This window comes from Phaseolus vulgaris, chromosome 2 (genome assembly GCF_051622355.1).
Source record: "Phaseolus vulgaris cultivar YP4 chromosome 2, ASM5162235v1, whole genome shotgun sequence".
Taxonomy (NCBI): Eukaryota; Viridiplantae; Streptophyta; class Magnoliopsida; order Fabales; family Fabaceae; genus Phaseolus; species Phaseolus vulgaris.
Genome location: NC_143499.1, coordinates 43,280,670 through 43,302,096, shown reverse-complemented (window position 1 = coordinate 43,302,096; position 21,427 = coordinate 43,280,670). Strand labels below are relative to the sequence as shown.

At 35.0% G+C, this 21,427-nt stretch overlaps 1 protein-coding gene across 4 annotated transcripts; it reads right to left on the bottom strand.

Moving 5' to 3' along the window:
* Positions 1–541: 541 nt before the first annotated feature.
* LOC137812316 (ABC transporter D family member 1) lies at positions 542–21,017 on the bottom strand. Of its 4 annotated transcripts, none has more exons than XM_068614247.1 (27): positions 20,680–21,017; positions 20,440–20,511; positions 19,896–20,034; positions 18,294–18,567; positions 15,683–15,907; positions 14,819–15,016; positions 14,215–14,669; positions 13,968–14,106; positions 13,802–13,880; positions 12,205–12,443; positions 11,787–12,091; positions 11,603–11,708; positions 11,343–11,498; positions 6,093–6,192; positions 5,911–6,019; positions 5,383–5,473; positions 4,478–4,602; positions 4,198–4,347; positions 4,033–4,105; positions 3,196–3,376; positions 2,959–3,117; positions 2,689–2,847; positions 2,357–2,599; positions 1,658–1,821; positions 1,446–1,498; positions 1,266–1,344; positions 542–1,037 (listed from the first exon to the last, which is right to left on the bottom strand). In XM_068614247.1, exons 3-27 carry the CDS (start codon positions 19,955–19,957, stop codon positions 951–953), a joined length of 4,011 nt encoding a protein of 1,336 aa, XP_068470348.1. In that variant the 5' UTR covers positions 19,958–20,034; positions 20,440–20,511; positions 20,680–21,017; the 3' UTR covers positions 542–950. The 4 variants fall into 4 exon arrangements, with proteins under 4 accessions (XP_068470348.1, XP_068470350.1, XP_068470349.1 ...); XM_068614249.1 differs by having other exon boundaries at positions 2,363–2,599; positions 20,680–20,986; XM_068614248.2 differs by having other exon boundaries at positions 20,440–20,575; positions 20,680–20,970.
* Between the last annotated feature and the right edge of the window lie 410 nt (positions 21,018–21,427).

The window sequence follows — 21,427 nt, the reverse complement described above, 5'->3', positions numbered from 1 at the left end:
AGATTCGTATTTTGAAAGGAATTTATGAAGTCTATCTAAGTTGAAATTTATTAAAACCGCCAATTTCCACCTTTTCTTTTTCTAATTTCATCTCCTTTTTTCCACCTTCACCTTCTCGCAGTCTTCTCTACATCTGAAATCCTAGTCTCATCTCCTTGCTGCCATGGTCAATACCATACTGTACACCAACGCCACCCACCACCAATGTTGTCGTAGGCCTTGTCTCCGTTCACGCCTCTGAACCCAACTACAACTCCAAACTCATGCTCCACTAAGCCAAACTCGATAGGGGTTTCAACAGTGAGCTTTACAGGGGGTGGTTCACATGAGGTGGGGGCGGTTCGCGGTAGAAGGAGGTCACAGCTGGAAGGTAACAGGGTGGTTCACGGCGGGGTGGGGGTTTGCGATGGAGAGAAGTCAATAAGGGGAAAAAAACAACAGTCGTCAGAAATCGCCGCGAAGACGGTGCACAGTGGTTGCCTGCAGTTGTTTATGAAGTTCAAGATAATAATAATAATATAACCAAATTATTACATGAAACTAGCCTGAAGACCTTTTCTTTCCTGCTGTTTTATTAATAAAACAATTTAAAAATGAATCATTACATCCAATGGCTACAACATATGAACCAATATCAACTACCTATGAAGAGGAGGGGGTGGGGGGGAAATGTACATGATTGGTCACTATACACTGCAGAGATCATGCAATGGTTGTGTGCTCGAACTTAATAACAATTTGGCTTTTCGGCTGCTTGTTTGTTCGTCTTCCCCAAGTCTACTCATTAACATTGAATCTTGGAGAACATATATGAAAACTCAAAATACAGGTACATAGGATTGACCTTTGTTAGCAAACCTAATTTATGCTTGCAAACAGCCAGCTTTTGCTAGACCGACAATATTTTAAATAGTATACCGAGTCCATGCAGCAACACTGCTATATTGAACTCACTGCTTGATCAATCGAAGCTCCCAATTACCTTCACCATCAATCAGCCGCAATTCCACTGAATGGAATGGTATTAAAGCAGGACGCTGAGGGCAGGAACAGATAGATATTTAGTTTTGATCAGACTATTATGGCTAACATGCATGTTTAAGGTTAAGCAAGTTAACATGGTTTATCTATAACTAAAAAATCAAAAAGGTGGGCATTGGGAAAGATATGAGGCAAGTTTAGAAACACAGTATTGAATTCTCTTTAATCAGTAAAGTTACCACGACAGTTTTTTTTTTCCAAATATACTTAGAGAATCAACTTACTTGTGACGAAGTAACAACCGTGATTCCCATATCTTTCGCAAGCCCGTATAGATGTTCTTCGACATCAACACTAGTTGCACTGCCAGCATGATTTTTTTCAGAATATTAAACAAGATTTACAATAAATAAGAAGCAACAGTTTCTCTGAAAAGGAAAGGGGCAAAGGCAAATCATACATACTTGGTGCACTCGTCAAGGATACCAAATTTGGGCTTGTGAAAGAACAAGCGTGCCTTACACAACAGAACGCACAACGTTAAAAACTCAAAGAGAATATAGCAAATTATAAAAATGTCTTCCTTCAAGGAATTTAAGTCTTTAAAGGACGTCTGTATGATACAAAAATATTTAAAAAATCCTGTCTAAAATTACAAGAGATTGGAGTCACATACCATCCCCAATCTTTGTTGTTCTCCAAGAGAAAGAATGTCTTCCCATTTTAAAGTGGCATCCCAGTTGCCTTCCTCCCTTTCTAGAAGATAATTCAATCGGACACACTCTAGAATAAATTTTAACCGTGAATCTAACAAAGTTCTGGTGTCAGCATGCTTTTCACCTGAATTAGCAAAAGTACAATTATCAGAGCTAAAATGAAAATGCAAAATAAAGAAAATGCTCTCTTAAAAACAGTTGGACAAGACAACAAAGAAATTGTTATTGATCTGTAAAAGGAAACAGCCCAGAGTAATTTCCCTCAAATAAAAGGTAACAGAAAGAGAAATTTTCAATAATATCAGCATGACTATCATTCTATTAGCACTGCCACAACCTTAGAGCTTATTCCCAGCAAAGTGACAGTAGCATTGTTATAAACTTTAGCGAGTCAAATACTAAAAGGAGTAAGCAGTAGAGTTAAAAACAATATCCCTATGTATAGATAAAGCCTTGTTGAGGGCCATTATCCAATGGAGGATACATTTCCTTTGTGTGTTAACATAGTAATAGAAAGAAAGAGTACTACACTGTGTCTAAACTTCAAACTACACACTTTAACCATGGTAATAGTCCAACAATTATTGAATTGGAAATCGAAGCAGATTTACCAAATTGCTACATCCTAATGTATGGTCAGAAACTTCACTTTTACTCACTTTTACCTTTTCCATGCATTCTCAGTGCTTTAACCTCTGCTTCCTCACGGGAAAGGGGGTATATAATTTGATCCCTTAGGGTTCCCAAACATGCATATGGCCGTTGAGGAACATAAAAGATGCCACAACCGAATCCAGTCTCTTGATCCTCAACTTCAGATGGTTTAGAGAGTCTTCCACTGGGTATTGGCCAGAGTCCTCTAAGAACTCTGAAAATGGAACTTTTTCCACTTCCATTCGGACCTTTTAAAAATAAGATACATGTAAGACCAAAAAATTAAATGACATTAAAATTCCCTATTCTAAAGAGACAAAGCAAATAAAATACTAACCAGTAACAAGTAGGCTTCTCCCTCCCTCAATGTCGCATATTAACTCCCTAGCCAACATCTTTTGAGCAGGGGTTATGATATCAACTTTTGAGAAGGAAATGACATCAGTGGAATGAACATCCCTCACTGGAGGTATAGAACTGACACTCATGAAATCCTCTGTATGGTACAAGGTCATTAGCACAGATGATGACTATAAAAGAGAGTTACTCCCATAGAAACACCAATATATTATTTGATATGATTGTAAAACTAAAGGATAATTAATACCAGATTGTGCTGCATCCAAAAGTTCTTCAAGCTCAAATATCCGGTTAATTCCACCAGAGAGCTCTACAAACTTTCTATTCAATTCAAGAATATCACCAAAAGCTAAAAAGCTTTGAGAAACAACAGATGCCAAAAACCTCAGTGCATGTGCTAGTTCACCTATTAGTATAGTATAGTCTGTGAGATGGGAGAGCAAGAACTATAAAGAGAATAGATTACTCAATGCAAACATCTTACCCTGGGTGGTTATTGATGCACGGTCTCCTTTGTGATCCATGGCATATAACAAACTCAAGCCCCAAGTCACATTATGTGGAAGTTGCTTCGTGATAAAATCATCCAGGATACCAAACAGCCACTTTCTTTTTAAAAGGTACTTGGAGTGAGTGAGAAGCTCCCTGAATCTAGCCTCGACCATCTGCTCAAACATTAAGAGAGTATAATTTACACATTGGCAATAACCATTGTTTTAATCCTCCTTCCTGTTATTGAAACTAAAGTCATCCAGCCATTATCGTAACATAAAAAGGAGCTAATAAAAAATAAATTTGATCTCTTCCTATCAAACTAAATCCCAATTCACACTTCCCCATATTAGAGCCTAACATCGTGTAAAATTTGATCAAACACATAAACATGTATTTGATTAAGGGTATGCTTAATCAAGGAGGTGGATGATGAGAAAGCAGAAAGTTGAGAGGACTGAACATGGTGGGATGGAAGCTTTGATTTTACTCTTTATGGCTTGTCTTGGTAAAGGGTCATGGTGATCCCCATCATAATGGTATGGTTGCTGCTTTATGACCAGGTAGACAAGGTGCTAGTTCGAGAAACAACCAGCCCACTCACAGTGTTAACTAAACTGCCTTTTATTGCTTTTGAAAGGGTAAAAATACTTTCAAGTGACTTTCAAACAACTGAAGTGTCTAAATTCTGGATGGTGGATTGACACCTAGTTTCCTCCACATTATTACTGTGATAAGCATTGAATTTCATTGAAACCTTTACATGTCCTCAAACATGCACACACTTTAAGAAAATACATTCAATATTTGCTTGAGTTAGGATGCTCACAGCTTTTTCTCGAGCACCACCTCCAAAGAAAGCAACAGATTCAGCATGAGTACAAAGTCTTTCATGCATGAACCTAGAAAAGGATAAAGAGATACAGATCAGAATAATTCCACAGCAGTAGTTGACCAGTACCAGGAATGTTAGCAGACAGTACTATAAGTTTACCTAAATGTTCCTTCAAGTTGTTGTTCTCTACTTATCAAATCACCAAAATCTGGAGTAACAGTTCGTAGAAATCCCAGACCAAGTAACATGTAAGCATAGAGTATGGCAACTCCCCTCCGACCTGTTAACAGCTTCATTCTCCAAGTGAACCTTTATAATAACAAAAGTAATTAGTAAGTAAATAAAAACAAAGAGAACGCATAAAATATGTTAATGCATCATGTACTAGTAAAATACACTGTAGTAATATAGTACCTAATTTTGCAAATGAAGTACTCACCATAAAATATCCACAGATGGCTTTACCATTCCAGTGACCAGTCCTGACAAGTCTGTTGTTAACTTCTCCAAGTCATGAGTTATCCTTTGATCAGCATCAATATTTTTGCTTGCCATGTGGAAGACCTACACAGATATGAGAAGTAGTGTGAATTTGGAACCAAGCCCCAGCCATCCACCATATGCAAAAATAGCTTAAAAGCAAGGTGAATAACATTTTTATTATTCAAAATATAATGATAACAACACATCATATTTTTTGTTAGTGAAATTTAAACCTAGTATACATTCCCAAACTAATGACAATTTCGTATGTGACACCAGCACTAAGATTCCTGGAATATCATCCCTTGGGAGTGTCAATTCCTGTGCTAATTAATTTTCATTAAGGTAAATGAAGCTTTCAGTCCTTCTAAAATAGGAAAACTAATAAAAACATCCTCAAAGAAACATATGCTGGCTAATAGACGCTGCATCTCCCAAAAGTCCTTCACCGTTCTGTTCACCCAGAATCATTCTCATGGCTTTCTTCACCACCAACCGTTTCGCAATTCTTGGGCAGATCAAAGGTGCCAACTCCCTCTTGAAAGTTGCCAACTTGCTATGTTTGTCTTAGAAGGTAAATGTTGTTATTAACTCAATTGTTAAAGACAACGTGGAACTATGAAGAGGCCAGGGAACAGATGAAAAATTATGTTAAATTTGAAGGAAAATAATAGAATGCAATGATAGCCATGAGATTTGAGATACAAAATTATTTCAATAGAAGGTTCCAAATATAACAATAAAACAGTTTGTGACTGATTTATCAGAAATTACTATTTATTCAAACATAGATATAGTCACAAACAATCTTACATTCTTCAAAAAATTAAATTAATGAAGCTCAGGAATGAATGAATTTACCTTGTAAAATCCATTGTTTCTTAAGTAGTTCTCAAGTAGATGTTGTGTCAAACGATTTCGCCCCCCAAGGGCAAGCCTCGCAGTCAAATGTCTGTCGAATATGCACAACATATTATATTTACTTTGTGCAAGACCCTTGTAAGGTCAACCTATCCAACTTTTCACCATTTCAATGCCTTGAACTATCAACATAACTATATAATATTTTAAGTGATATCGCTAATATACAGATAATAGAAAATAGAAATCAATGGTAAATGGTAATATGTTAACAAGTATTGAGATATCCATCCCAGTGAAAACTGGCAATCAAGTACCTAATTTCAATCCCTTCCCCCTACAAAAATATTAATTCATGGAACGAACAATTTAAACATAAGTCCTTATACGTGGATTTTAGCCAAGTTGTTTCATGTAATGTGAATGCTAAATACCTTATAGAAGGTGAAATGAAAGAAGATGCAGAACTTTGGAGAACACTTGTACCAATTAATCAAAGTTGTTTCATGTAATGTGAATGCTAAATACCTTATAGAAGGTGCAATGAAAGAAGATGCAGCACTTTGGAGAACACTTGTACCAATTAATCGAATAAAGGAAACTTTATCCTGCTCCAAAACAAGCTTCACAGTTGTACCTGACAACACAAATACCCAGGAGCATTATACATATGATCTCTCAATAATGAAAAGTCAGAGATAGCAAAATACCATTCAGTGATGCAATGCGATCTGACACCCATGTCCTTGAAACAACAAGAAAAACAACAGCAAGTAGTCGTGCTCCTTGTTTATCAAATATGGTGGGCACCTGAAAGCACGTGATAAACATAAGAAAAATGCACCTATGATTAATCAATGTGCAAAACGCTTCCTTTTAGAAGGATGTTTGCCACAGTAAATCATCCAGGAGATAGTGCACACAAATTACTGTTTAGTTTCATTTCACCATGTTAGACACTTGACTCTAAATGCATCACTGATATACTAGCCAACATCTTTTCATAGTAAGTCATCAACCGATAGCAAACAAATTACCATAATCAATTTGGGAGATATATAATTCAATATGCGGTGATCATAGGTTGAAAGTTCGTATTCTTCTATCATTGATAAACAAGTTCTTGGACAGTACTCAATACAGTTGCCACAAAATATACATTTTCCGCAATCAACACTGTAATTAAGCAGTCATTCTTTCGAATATCAGTTTTTAGTTTCCAATCAACAATAGTTAGATCTATAGGACATACACAAACACATAATTCACAGTGCCATTCAGCTGCTTCAGGGTTTTGGATAGGGAAAAATGAAAAGAGAACTAAAGATAACAACGTATTACAGGATTGAGCAAGACATTGCAATGCCCAAACCTTATGTTTTCATTTATACTGATGATTAGGTTAGTACCAGTGTTATAAAAACAAGCCCGAGTGCGAATGGCAGTAAAAACTCATATGATATCTATCCTTGTCCAAGTCCACAAAATAAAAACTCATACATTCAGTATCCCCACTGCCTCACAGGTATGAAATTTGTGTCTCATGCCATCCTTGTCAGATAATGGGTATACTTGTACCCGTGTCTATACTTGCTCAAACAATAAAAAAAAAAAAAAAGTGGAAAGAAATAGATGAAATATATTTCTGAGATATCTTACAAATGTGATTACAGTCTCTATTTATAGACTGTTTTACAATCTAATTAAAGAAAGAAATAATAGGCAATGAAAGCCAGAAATAATGAGTGTTTAAAGCTTAACAAATCAAATAAAATCAAATCACTAACAAATCTGTCCTAATAAATATAAAATGGAATCTGCACTTAATTATAACATAATTCTCCTGATTATGCAACACTCCCCCTCAAGTTGGTGAATGTATATCTATCATTCCCAACTTGCAAGTAAGATCTTCGAATTGTTTTGTGGGAAGTCCCTTAGTAAACATATCTGCCAATTGGAGTCTTGAAGGGATGTACTCAGTGGCTATAAGACCATCATCCAACTTCTCTTTAATAAAGTGTCGGTCTATCTCTACGTGCTTTGTTCGATCATGTTGAACTGGATTGTGTGCAATACTGATAGCGGACTTATTATCACATGCCAAACCCATAGGAGCTTCATATTTTATTTTTAGGTCATCAAGTATGATCTTCATCCATAAGAGTTCACGCACCCCTTGAGCCATGGCTCTAAATTCTGCCTCTGCACTTGATCTTGCAACTACATTTTGCTTCTTGCTCCTCCATGTCACTAGATTTCCACCCAAGAACATGCAGTAGCCTGTGGTGGATCTCCTATCAACAACCGATCCTGCATAGTCAGCATCAGTATATACTTTCATGGATAAGTTTTTCCCCTTTTTGAATAGCAATCCTTTTCCTAGAGAGGTTTTTAAGTACTGAATAATTTTATCTACTGCCTGCAAGTGTCTTTCTCTTGGATCATGCATAAATTGACTAACCACACTAACTGCATAGGCTATATCTGGCCTAGTGTGTGAAAGATAAATGAGTTTTCCCACAAGTCTTTGATATTGTGTCTTCTCCACTTTTGGGTTTTCCTCATCATTCCCAATCCTATGATTTTGCTCTATTGGCACTCCAGTGGGCTTACAACCCAACTTACCAATCTCTTTGAGAAGATCAAGGATGTATTTCCTTTGAGAAATAAAGATGCCCTGTCTTGAGTAAGCAACCTCTATCCCAAGGAAGTACTTCAGCTTCCCAAGATCCTTCATTTCAAATTGAGCAGCTAGTCTCTCCCTCAAATTTTGTTTTTCAATCTCATCATCACCTGTAATAATCATATCATCTACATAGACCAAAAGTAGAGTGAGTTTACCATTCTGAGAATGTTTTATAAACAGAGTATGGTCACCTTGGCTTTGTCGGTACCCCAAAGATACCATAGCTTGAGTAAACCTTCCAAACCAAGCACGAGGTGATTGTTTAAGACCATATAGGGCCTTCTTAAGTCTGCACGCCTTATTCCCTTCATTAACAATACCATAACCAGGTGGAATCTCCATGTATACTTCTTCCCCCAAGCTTCCATGCAAGAAGACATTTTTAACATCAAATTGATGCATTGCCCAACCAAAGTGTGCTGCCAGGGAGAGAATAATCCTGACGGTATTCATTTTTGCCACTGGAGCAAAAGTCTCCTCATAATCGATCCCATAGGTTTGAGTGTACCCTTTTGCAACCAACCTTGCTTTATACCGATCCAGTGTGCCATCAGACTTACACTTAAATGTGTATATCCACCTACATCCCACTGCTTTCTTATCTTTTGGTCTCTCTACAATCTCCCAAGTCTCATTCCTTTCAAACGCGCTCATTTCTTCATTCATGGCTCGAATCCAATTCTCATCTTTTAAGGCTTCTTGTACCGATGTAGGGATTTTGATAGAATCAATAGCTGAAAGAAAACTCTGGTGCTGCATAGAAAGTTTTTCTGTAGACACAAATTGGGATATAGGATATTTGGCACAAGATCTTTTTTCTTCTCTCAAGGCAATAGGTAAATCATTTAGGTTAGGTTCAAAAGCAGTATTTAAGGTGTCCTCAAGAGTCTCACTGGTATGAGTTCTTACCTTCGGTTCAGACAATTGAAGTTGTTGTTCGACCAGGACAGGTTCTTGTTGCCTTCGCTGATATTGTTTTCCAAAATATTTGTCTTCATTATTCTTCTCTGGTAATGATGTTGGTGCAGGGTCTTTGTCATCCTCCCTAAGAACGAAATCCTGCAACAAAGGAAAAGGTGGCAACTCAAGGTCCTCAGCTTCTTGAATACTCTCCCCCTGAAGCTGAGAACTAGGAAAGAAAGACTCTGTTTCATGGAAGGTAACATCTTTGGAAATATAAACTTTACGACTTTGAGGATGATAACATTTGTACCCCTTTTTGTTAGGGGTATAACCGATGAAGACACATTTGATGGCACGAGGATCTAACTTACCCCGATAAGGACTATGAACATGGACAAAAGCAGGACAACCAAAGACACGATTCTGAAGACTATTCAACATGGGAATAGAAGGATAGAATGTGGTCATAACCTGAATAGGAGTCACACCCTCTAGAACCCGAGAGGGTAATCTATTAACCAAATAAGTGGCAGTCAGGACTGCTTCCCCCAGTAAGATCTAGGAACAGATGTTTGGAAAAGTAAAGCTCGAGTAACCTCAAGGAGATGACGATTTTTCCTTTCAGCAACCCCATTTTGTTGAGGAGTGTCCACACAGGTTAATTCATGAACAACTCCATTTTCCTCAAGGAACTTGGAAGGGTTTTGGTTCACATATTCTCTTCCATTATCAGAACGCAATCTCTTAATTGGACTTCAGTGGTGGTGGTGGTCGACGGTGGTCAATGGCGGTGGCAGTAACGGTCAATGGTGCAAGGTGGTGGTGGTGGTCAATGGAGAAAGGATAAGGAAAATAGAAAGTTGCAGCAATGAAGGTTGTCCAAAAAAAAAAAAATAATTGCAGCAATGAAGGCTGTCAAGGAAAATGATTACAGCAATGAAGGCTAAAAAAAATTGCGGAAGCAGAGTCTCCTAGATCAGAAGCTCTGATACCAAGTGGAAAGAAATAGATGAAATATATTTCTGAGATATCTTACAAATGTGATTACAGTCTATACAATCTAATTAAAGAAAGAAATAATAGGCAATGAAAGCCAGAAATAATGAGTGTTTAAAGCTGTACAAATCAAATAAAATCAAATCACTAACAAATCTGTCCTAATAAATATAAAATGGAATCTGCACTTAATTATAACATAATTCTCCTGATTATGCAACAAAAAGAAATATGATAATATAAAAAATTTAATGTCAAAAGAACACATAATTATCTTTTATTGAATGTCAAATAGCAATGAAGATATTATAATTGCATAAATTTCAAAATAAAGTAAAAAGAATAAACTAAGGTTGTTTTAATAATTTAAAACGGGGATAGAGACGGGCAAGTATGTACATAGCCATCCCTCGTAGGTGATTTAAAAAACCAGGTATTATGATATTCATACCATGCCTGGTTAATCTGGGTATTCCTTGTCAACATTGAGACAGGTTCAGACAATACCCATAGATACAAGTTTATTTGTTATCCCTAAGCCCAAACATATTGGGCTCTCGCACAAGGGTGTTTTTGTTATGGACCTCCATTAACAGCTTAATAAGCTTTTGGAAGAGTTCATCTTTAACAAAAAAATTCTTGGAATAAGCTAAGTCAGATTGTTAGAGAATTTTAGGCCCCTGTACAATTAATAGAATAAAGTTGCTATCTGTGAATTGGAAGCTAATCATCCCCCCTTTTCAGTATTGAAGCTACTTGTTAATGCCAACTGTGTATTTCGTTATCCAGAAATTTAAACAATTCTATTACTATGTATCAAAGCCAATAGATAAATCTTCCAAACCTAAAACACCTCCAGCAGGCCCCACCATCATAGTCCTCAACCTTAAAGATCATTCAATTTTAGCAAGTCAGCCTGATCTTAAGATAACTCAGATTCATTCAATCTTATTACCATTGCCTTGAAATGAATTGGTTGATTAGACATCCTGATTTTCCATAACTTCACCATCCAAATCATATAGTCAAAAGAATTGTAATTGCATCCATTTGCAACAAACAAAAGTCTAAAATAGACTGTAAGTAAGCCAACCTACGTAACAATTTTGCTATGAATCAGCAACACACTAGAAATGCAGGTTGCAGAGATGTAGAACTTGAGTACATTAAATTGACTGAAAAGATATAAGCAGAGATATTTAGACTAATAAATTCATAATTAACAGAGTAATCTCAACACTAAAGATTTTCATAAATGACATATTCAAAACCATATACAATTAATCAATTATTCAATATGATGGTAAAAATATTCACTTACAAAAGAAATATACAAAGTAAAGATCTTACAAGCGCATATCTACTTACTTACCAATACTTTGCACATGGCAGCTACTCTCATTGGCAATGCCCTTGAATTACCACAAAGTTGAGGAACAGCAGATGAAGTAGTATCTTTCATAGATGGAGATGATGCTATCACTTCTGTAATATATGATTGTGCATTTGAATTCGAAAATGCAGAATCCTAGGCATAGAAAAAAAACAAAAAAATAGAAAATTCTTCATTATCAATTTAAGATAATGAACAGTGAAGATACCCAAAGAACAAGAATCATAAAATATATAAACCTTTTTATTCATGGCAAATGCTCTTTGAACTGCCTTGGCATCACTCTGTCTTTTTGTCTCCAATGCCTTCATTGCATTATTTTGTAACTCAGTAGAAGAGTCCTCACTGCAGTTGAAATTTGAATCTTATAATTAATGACAGTGTCAAAGGAAAACCCTAATAAGCGCACAGTCAATTTCCAACCTTCTATGATGAACACTCCAGCCTCCCTCGCCATCTAAGGACAAAACCACATCATGGAATGCAACTAATGCTGGACGATGTGATATGGTAATACAAGATGTACCCATAGCCAGAACTTTAGCACAAAATCGTTCTTCCATATCAGTTGTAACAGCACTTGTGCACTCATCAAGAATGGCAAATTTAGGCTTATGGTAGAAAAGTCTGGCCATGCCTAATCTTTGTTGCTCACCCAATGAAAGCTCATCACCCCAGTTAACCTCTTTTTCAGGTGGATACCGTTCCAATAGATACTCGAGATCAACCTTGAATACATGTACAAGCAATTCAGATGAATAATAATTATTAAAATGACATAAATATTATGTACTAAACATTAATGTGGCACTGCAAAGAAGTAGGGTTATATGAATTTCACATTTTTCAATAACTCCACCATCCCGCCATCTGTAAGTGGCTCAACCTCTTGATCCACAGTAAGAGGGTAAATTAACTGATCACGTAGTGTTCCTACAGCAGTATATGGTCTTTGAGGCACATAAAAAATTTCTTTATTAAGATCAGATCCTACTCCTGGTTTCACAATATGTCCAGATACCAAGGGCCAAAGACCTCCTAAAACCCGGAATAACGAGCTCTTTCCACTTCCATTTGGACCTTCAGCAAAATAATTGTTATCACATGTCAAAAACAATTAACCATTTGAAATCTTATTTTAAAATCCAAGTATACAAGTGAAACATGATACTTTCAGATTGTCAAATAAAAGCCAAACAGACAAGAATCATATCAATTTTGTTTTTACTCAATTGACTTCAAAGTATATAATTTCTCATCCCCATCAAATCTACATGCTCACCAGAGTATGATGACCAACCAGGACTGAACACTGAAACTATTTACTATTTTTGTGTTAGTTTATATTATTTTTCTTGAACAGATGGATTGAGCTAGTCCACGCATTAGAACTGGTTGCTCAAACTGTGTGAAACAAAACATGGTTTGAGATGCAGAAGTGGTTCGACAACATTGCCACAAGATGCATCAACGGAATTGAGATTTGAAAACAGGTGAGGACATAAAAAAGTACTAATCAATTGTAATTAATATTATTAATTTTTATTTCATAGATGCGTATAAAGTTAATCATCAATGCAAAACCTTTTACAGAAGACTAAATCTAAGCAACATTTATGAAAGAAGTCACCTTAATTAAATCAGTAGATAATCAAGGTGGCAAATAATATTTCTGCAAGTTTACAATTAATTTTAGCTTCAAATTTGTCAGTTGTCTGGCCTTGTTTGATTTTTAAATTCAAAATTAACATAGTTCTAAAATAACAAGAATAACCTTAGAAGACACAGTTAGAAAATTCAGCAATCTAGTAATGATCAACAGTCATTCGTAACCTCTATGAAGCTGCTAAAGAAAAGTAACAAGTACCACAAGGCAGTGGCTGAGGTGAATTTCAAGGAGAATGCACAAGGGTAAAAACAATGTTCGTGGGCTCAGTCAGGACAATTTCCAACCAACTAGTACCAAGCCTTATCCCGATAAAAGGGAATACTCAGTTTTTATTTCCAACTAGTCTACATTTAACAAGAATTTACAATGGCACCCACAGATATTGCATAAAACACTGTTGAGAAACAATATAGCCTGATTATAATGTACCTTTGATGCAGAACCTGGTTGGATGCATTAATCTAGGCACTTGCCAAAAAAAACGACAAAGGAAACAAGCCAAAAGTTTCATCTACATTAAATTTGCAGTCAATAGTGCACAACCCTTGCCATATTTCCAGTCATGTGGATACTATAAATGCATATAAAAAAAATTAAGCCCCAGAAGTGCATGAATAATTAACCCCCACACCCTAAATCAGATACCCAAGAGAATGATTATTGATACAAAAGAAAAGAAGGGATATTGAAGTAACATCAATTAACAAGGATGACTCAACCACCCAAAAAATGTAAAATTAGAAACAACCACCAAGCAGAGAGTTCATACCTGTAATCAAAAGATTTGATCCTGACTCAACCTTAAGAGTTAAATCATCCACTAATACATTACCATTGGGGGTCACAACCTGAATTTTGGGAGCATCAACTCGATCAAGATATGAAAAACATAAAGAGAAGTAAAGGTTCATAAATAGTTCAGAGAGTTTACTAGCCTTGACACCATAAAATCCAACGTAGTTAGCTTCACTTATGCAATTTCTACTTCCTTGTCTTTGCAGCGAAAATTTCTCATTCTCCAGACTTAATTCTCGTGATATGGCCATTAACTCGTGAATACGATCAGCATAACCACTGTAAAACATACGAATAACTAGAATATATATACAAACAAAATGAACCCTGGAAAGGCATGTTCTCTAAATATCAACTTCTAAGGGACAAATGACCAATCAAATATACCTGAGTCGGTTGAGCCGTCTTGCACTAATAGAAAGAGTTCCAAGAGATTGAAAAAGGGAAATAATGACACTAGTATGATATCTTAGATTGCTTAGCATCTCTGCACGCCCTAAAGTTGAAGTGTCAGGCCTTAGATGGCCAGAAAAGAAAGGTTCAATAATCAAAATAACAGCAACAGTAGCACCAAGGTACTTCAATAAAAAATCCTGAACCATGCCAAACCACCAATGGTCATGTAGCACTCTCTTAGTGTGTCTAAATAAGGTCCTAAACTTCTGCTGAATATAAGCTTCTTCTCTCCTCTCTCCACCATAAAATGCTATACTTTCTGAGTGAGTCCTTAATCGTGAGTGAAGCTGCCGGTACTCTCCTTCCAATTCCTGCTCTCTGGACATAAGTTTACCAAATGCAGGAGAAAAGTTTCTGATTGCAGCCCCAGCTCCAACTACGTAGGCCTGCATAGGAAACAAAATTTATTGAAAAGACAACCACAGAACTTAACATTATATCAAACAGGTTCAAGCCATCAGAAACTCAACAAGAAATTATGAACTGTAGCAGCCAGTGAGAAATCTGAGAAACAGTACACTTTAACTAGATTTACCAATATCCAGAAGATATATTTAGGGCTTGCATATGAACAAAGCCGCCAAGAGTATAGCAGTCCATCAGTCACCGCAGTTAGGTCATCCTGTATAATCTCACTCAACTCTGAACAGAACCTTGGAACATCACTGGCAATTCTTTGCTCTGGATTAGTTATCCGACCATCAACATGTGATATTTTGTAATACACCATGTTCTGAAATAAAAGTAAATTCAGACAGAAAGTTCATATAAAAACTAAGTAGAACACTACAACAGTGCCATTAAGGAGGCATGACAATTACCAATAATATAGAGTTGTGCATGGGTACTTGCAATTAAAATTGGAAAAAACTATTTGATTCTGGATAGTTATTCTTATTTTGGGAAAAGATCAAACAATTGTTCAAAGCATAAAGAGGCAGCTTAATACTTTTTCTTTAACAATTTCTGAATTAACTTGCACAAACAAGATGTAGAAAACAATCTGAATGCTCTAGTCAGGACATGTCTGGGATCCAAAAGCAATGCCCAAACCAAGAACAACTGAACCACAAGGCCCCTTTCCCTTTTTTCTTAATTGATTTTCCAAAGCCTTGTACCCAGCAGGTAAAGAGATGTAGCAACAAATATTGTCCTCTTTAAGCAGTATATGGAATTAAGGACACGACAGAACTTAAAGCTAACAGGAAAATTCTGGAAGCATTACAAATTGAACTTCCATACACCTAAAATAAAGAAGAAAAAACAGACTTGAGCTATAAACAGCTTAAAACTACTCAGAAAATTTGTAGCAAGACAGGAGGAATGCACAAATAGATGACAAGCTCAATACAGACAGTCAAATATAGACATTTTCAACATACAATTCAACAATATCTACCTTAAAATAGTGAGAATGGATAAATTGGGTCAATATTTTCCTGAAGTGCAGACTCAAAGTCCCAGTAATGTACTTTGATGTAGACAGTATAGTTGATGAGAGGAAACACAAAACAATATTCTCTGAAATTAGCCGCAAAAACATTGGCACACGTCGAAGAAAAGCAGCACGAAATAGGAAGCCTTGTACTTTTGCTAGCCTGTTGCTCAAAGTGGTTCGCAGCACCTGCAAATATAATTTAAATGTTATCAGCTAAAATTTATCATTGTTTATTTCTGGTGACTCAACCAACACATTTGCTAATATGATATTCATCAGTTTGTTTTCGTACAAACTTAAACAGTCTATTATGGCTTTCATATTCAAATAAAAGATTCCATCTCATTTTTCTCAATTTAATGTCACAGTCTACTGTGTTCACACGCTCACACTCCTTCAGGTATGCAAATACAAGTTACATTCTTATGCAATTGTGTTAGCAAACTTGAATAAGGATGCACAATAATAAAGTCAAATTGTATTTAAGAACACAACCAAGACCATAGTTATTGTTATAGTCTTATAATTAATAATATACAAGTCTGATATTCTACCTTCTAAACCACACAGAAACTAGAGGGATTTAAGAGGTAACTGTAGTTGTTGGTGAAGTGAAAGAGTTTCAATCTAATTAAAAATCATGGTGACAGAATCCAAGAGAATTGTAAAATTAGAAGAGGATGATTCAGAGAATTACATCTTTGTATAACAGAACTATCAAGTAACAAACAAAGATACTAAAAGGCAGTTAGCCAGGCAAAAAGCCAAAGTTTTTTTGAATCAAGCTTTGTGCACCAAAACAGGAAATACATTATTACAAGCTTACCCTAAGAAGAGAAAAATGACCCAGAAACTTAAACCCAATGAACTATTAAGAAAAAAAATGGAGAAGTTGTAGTGATTGAGCAACAAATGACGAAAAGATGGAGGAGTTATTTCTGCACTGAATGAGGCTTAGCGTTTTTAAAGGAAGTATTAAAGAAGATGGCCTTTGGCAAAGCAATTCAACCAAATATTATACTACCAACCGAATTTTAGAACTCTTGTTTTTATTTTATTTTATTTTCTGGTTCAAATTTTTTTAGGGGAGAAACTTGCTTTATGCTAATGAACATTTAACACCTATTTACAAAAATAGATTAGACAACCATAAGATTGATAATGATCATATTTTGTAAAGAGAAATTAATCATTTCACATTAATGTATAATAAAATTAGTAGATGATTACCACAATCTGCTACAAGATACTTGTGATCATAGCCAAAAAACCAAAATTCCATAACTTTCCCTCCTCCATGTTAGAACATATTCTTTCCCATATAAATGTCTCAAAAATTACATCCTATCATATCTTATAATTTATATTGAAACGGTTATTTTAATTTTTTTCAGAAAAAAGAAGAATCATATTTTGTAAGGTTAAGTCATATCTAGCTAAGGCCAGTTGTATTTCAACATATCAGCCAGTAAAACGTTAAGAAAAAAAAACAGAGGATGCTCAATGGATGTGCACTACACATTGTACATGTACCAGATATGCATAGAACACTAGTACTCTACCAATTCTGGAGTATTTGGGCTTCATAGTTTGGTTAATGTTTGTATCATTCTTTATAACCTTTCTCTTGATAAAGCCTATTTAGATATTTCAAAAAAAATATAACCCTCTGCATCCAACTAATCCTTTTCCCATATCCAAAAATATAGAGAGCACTTTCTTGTGTACCTTTTATGGATTACACCTTCAGTAGTTTCTACGAACCAACAAACTCCCCCATCCCCTCCAAAGCAGAGAGGAAAAACCTAAATAAATCTATAACTGTCTTTGTCAATTCATAAGCATATTGTGTGTTTGTCTTGTCTTTGCTGTAAATAAGGGATTATTAGGATAAAAATATCCCTGGAATCTGCACATTCATTTGAGCAGGTTTTATTTCCTTTCTTTAATAGAATGTGATTGTAACAAATAGAGGACTTGAGAATGTAATTATCTTGATTGTAACTAATAAAATATTTATTTTCTCCCTCTTATTATTCAAGTGTCTTCATGACATTTCAAGGCAATGTCTTTATGCCAGTGTATGTTGTCATAAGATTTTTAGTTATATGTTTTAGTTTTAAACTAACTGTTAAATAAGAAAATCATCACATTCAATCACATAATGAAACAGAAAAAAATAAACGAAACATTTTCAAGAGTAATCACAGTTCCTAGTCCAACAGGTACGAAATTCCATTATATACAGAACATACAAGAGTTCAAGTTCAATGTCTCCTGATGATGCATTCCAGCAGAAGTACCATATCTGCTGACTAAGGATATGGATCACATGAAACTTCTGATTAGTCCAAAAAATGAATGATAGTTCGAATTAAAAAATCATTTTGATTAATATATTTCATCTTTGTAGCATGTATACATGACATGTTCACAAGTCGGGCATTTAATGTCAAAGACAAGTTAACAGAACAAAATATCACAACAAATACATGAATACATCATGTCATTTTGCATTGAAATTTTAAAGGTAATCACAAAAACATAATTATCCAAAAAAAAATAGACTTACCACTATACAAACTAAAGCTAAAAGGTTCTTGGCACCTAATTGGCCCATCTCGGATAAAAGAATTGCAGCAAGGACTTTAAGTGACTTCAACCCTCCTTTTTTCTTTTTATCTTTTGGTGCAGAAGTTCTTTTCATAACCTCCTCCTTTGGGAGTTCTCTATCATTATTGTTCTCGCCAGAATCGCCTAATAAATCATGTCTATTAACTCTAGATTGCACATATGCTGCAGTTCCACCAGCAACTAAGATACCAGTTGCAAGAAGCAGAGTTTTTCTGTCGTAACACACAAGAAAAATTATTCAACTAGATAATAATTTACATGCAAAACTAGTTCAACATTGTAATGATTTTATTAATACCACTCAAAAAATAAAATAGTGTATAAATGCTACAACTAATATGAAGATGCAAGGCTATAATCCAAGAGGATCAGATTAAGTGTATGATGGCACTGTTAGCCTCAAGAAGAATACACCATTATTTCATGTAAAAACAATCAAGTACAACATAAATTACATTTAAAGGAGCAGAACCTTAGATAAATAAATTGTAAATGATTAGATCAATAAAGAATGAAGAAATTTCTTGTCAATTGTTCTATCAAGACAAGTTTTGTTGGTTTCCTGATCCCTGTTTATTCTAATGATAAGCCTTTAAGCATGTTTCAAGTGGAAAATAATACCCAAAGAGTGCAAGTTTCAGGGTCAACCAATTTTACTTACAATAGAACTTTTTTGATAATTACCAATTTCTACTTAATAGTACATGTTTTGAAGGACTTAAACCCATATAGAATAGAAGTCTTGAGATTCAACCATGAGGATTTTGATGTAGCACGACCATTGTCTAATCCTATACATTTAGTATCTCAAGTATAGAAGAAAATAATTTCCCTCTTATTCAATCTCATTATATATATATATATATACACATACATATACATATACATACATTAATTTGATAAATTTGGAAACAAGAACTGCCTATTCTACGAAACAAATCCATGAGATTGTGGAATTGATATTGTTAGTAAATATAAACAAGATACGACCAATATACAGACTTAAAAAACAATAGGAATCAAATCTGAAACTTCCTAAAATATCTCAACATAGTATTTTTTATCAAACGCATTAGTATTGGGAATTGTTGCAATGGTTTTAAATTACAGTTGCAATTAGGCAATTAAAATTTCGAAAAACCTTTATATTGCAGAAAATTGTAAGATAAATGCAGGCAATGTAGAAGCAACTAGGGTTACAGTGCGGTTATAAAAAAACCATAAACTCTAACGTTAGAACTGCAATTACAGTTTCAGACCTTACTGTAAAACCTCTGAAACTCCTTAATGGGTCAAAATTTTGAGCTTTGAGCGTTATGTATTCTATTTCTGATTATGAAAATGAGATCGAATATTCTCCTCGAGTATAAAACAAAGTTTAGTTTTAGATGCATTATGAAAAGATTAAATAAAAATAGCCGATAAAAGGATAAAGTCTATGCAGTAGCTCAATGGGCAAACAAATTAAGCTGCAAGTCACCGTCAACGTCAGAGTGAACTTACTCATCACCAAAAACATTCAAAGAAAAAGTTAATATACCTCCTCGAAGCCAGAAAACCCTGGCCATGCTGGGTTAGTTGGAAGAGTTGAAGGGAAGACATGGCAAAAGATCAATCTCTCTTTTACCAACAAATAAGCTCGTCACAATTGCTCCTCGTACCTTGGGGAGCAACAAAATCTAGCCGAAAATAAAATTCACAGAAAAAAGGAAAGACAAGTCAGCAGCCAGAACTGTGGGAAATTTCAATCTCAACGCATAGTGGGATGCTTTAGATGCACCAAACTCGCTCACTCACACAATCACATTATCGAGGTTCCCACATCCATGTCAAACATATGCACATAATGTATATTCATACATGTGAGCAAGGTGATTCCGTTCAAGATACCAAATAATGACCTCATCACATCAAGAGCATAACTAAATAACAACAACCATACCAAATTTCTTCTAATTCAATCAGATATATCTCTCATTATTAAGTGTAATTAAACTAAACAAAATACACGAAGACAACTTTCTTTGCAGTCAAAATATCACATGTATCATCCCAAACGTGTAAAATCCCTAACAGAAGCTAACCTCCAAGGTCGAAAATGTTAACCATGTTCCTCCTATCCAACGCGCCTAAAGCTTCGAAATATAAGATATTCGCTGCAAAACAGAACATTCTAGTTCAAAACAGCAAGCATATTCGATCAGACTAACGTATCCGATTCTGCAATAAGATGAATAATGACCACAAAAGCTCGATGAGCGAATCCAAGTCTAACTGAATAGAGAAATTGTGTTTCCCAGAAATGGAACACGAGCGAAACAAACCTAATATACACATGATTGATAATTAATTCTCATTTGGTGGCTGAAGGTGGGAACGAACGCAGGTATTGAATAGAGAATAAGGTTTCAAGAGGAATTGCACATATGATATATCTGGTGTGGTCAATTATGAAACACTAACACCTAACCGAAGAGAAGAGACAAGACGGGGAGTTGATGAGATGTGTGAGATAGTTTGAGAGTGCAACGCAGCACACGAACGTGTTCCACACGGGTAGTCTTCTTCTCTACCATCGCCTCTCACAAATCGGGTCGGATCCGATTTCACCTTTGGCTACACTGAGTTCATACTTCCTCACAATTTTATTAAAAAATTATATACACACACTCGCGCGCGTGTGTTTTCACTCTAATCAAATTTAATGAAATTCAAATGTCCACTGAATTTTTATTTTTTTTTACATCTTTAAATATAATTTAAAAGGATTTTTTCAAACATTATTTTATGTCAAACTAATATAAATTTATTAAAAAAAATAGAGATATTTATTATGAGTATTTTAAGTTAATATTCCTAAAATATTAATGATATTAATTATTTTATTACTATTACAATTATATTGTATATATACAAAATTAAATATTAGATAAATTTATTTAATTATTTTAAAAATATGTACTATTAATAATAACATATAATTATAAATAATAAAAATAATAAAATAAAATTATAATATGAACAAAATATATATAGTTATATAAAATAACTAATGTATATAATAATAAATAT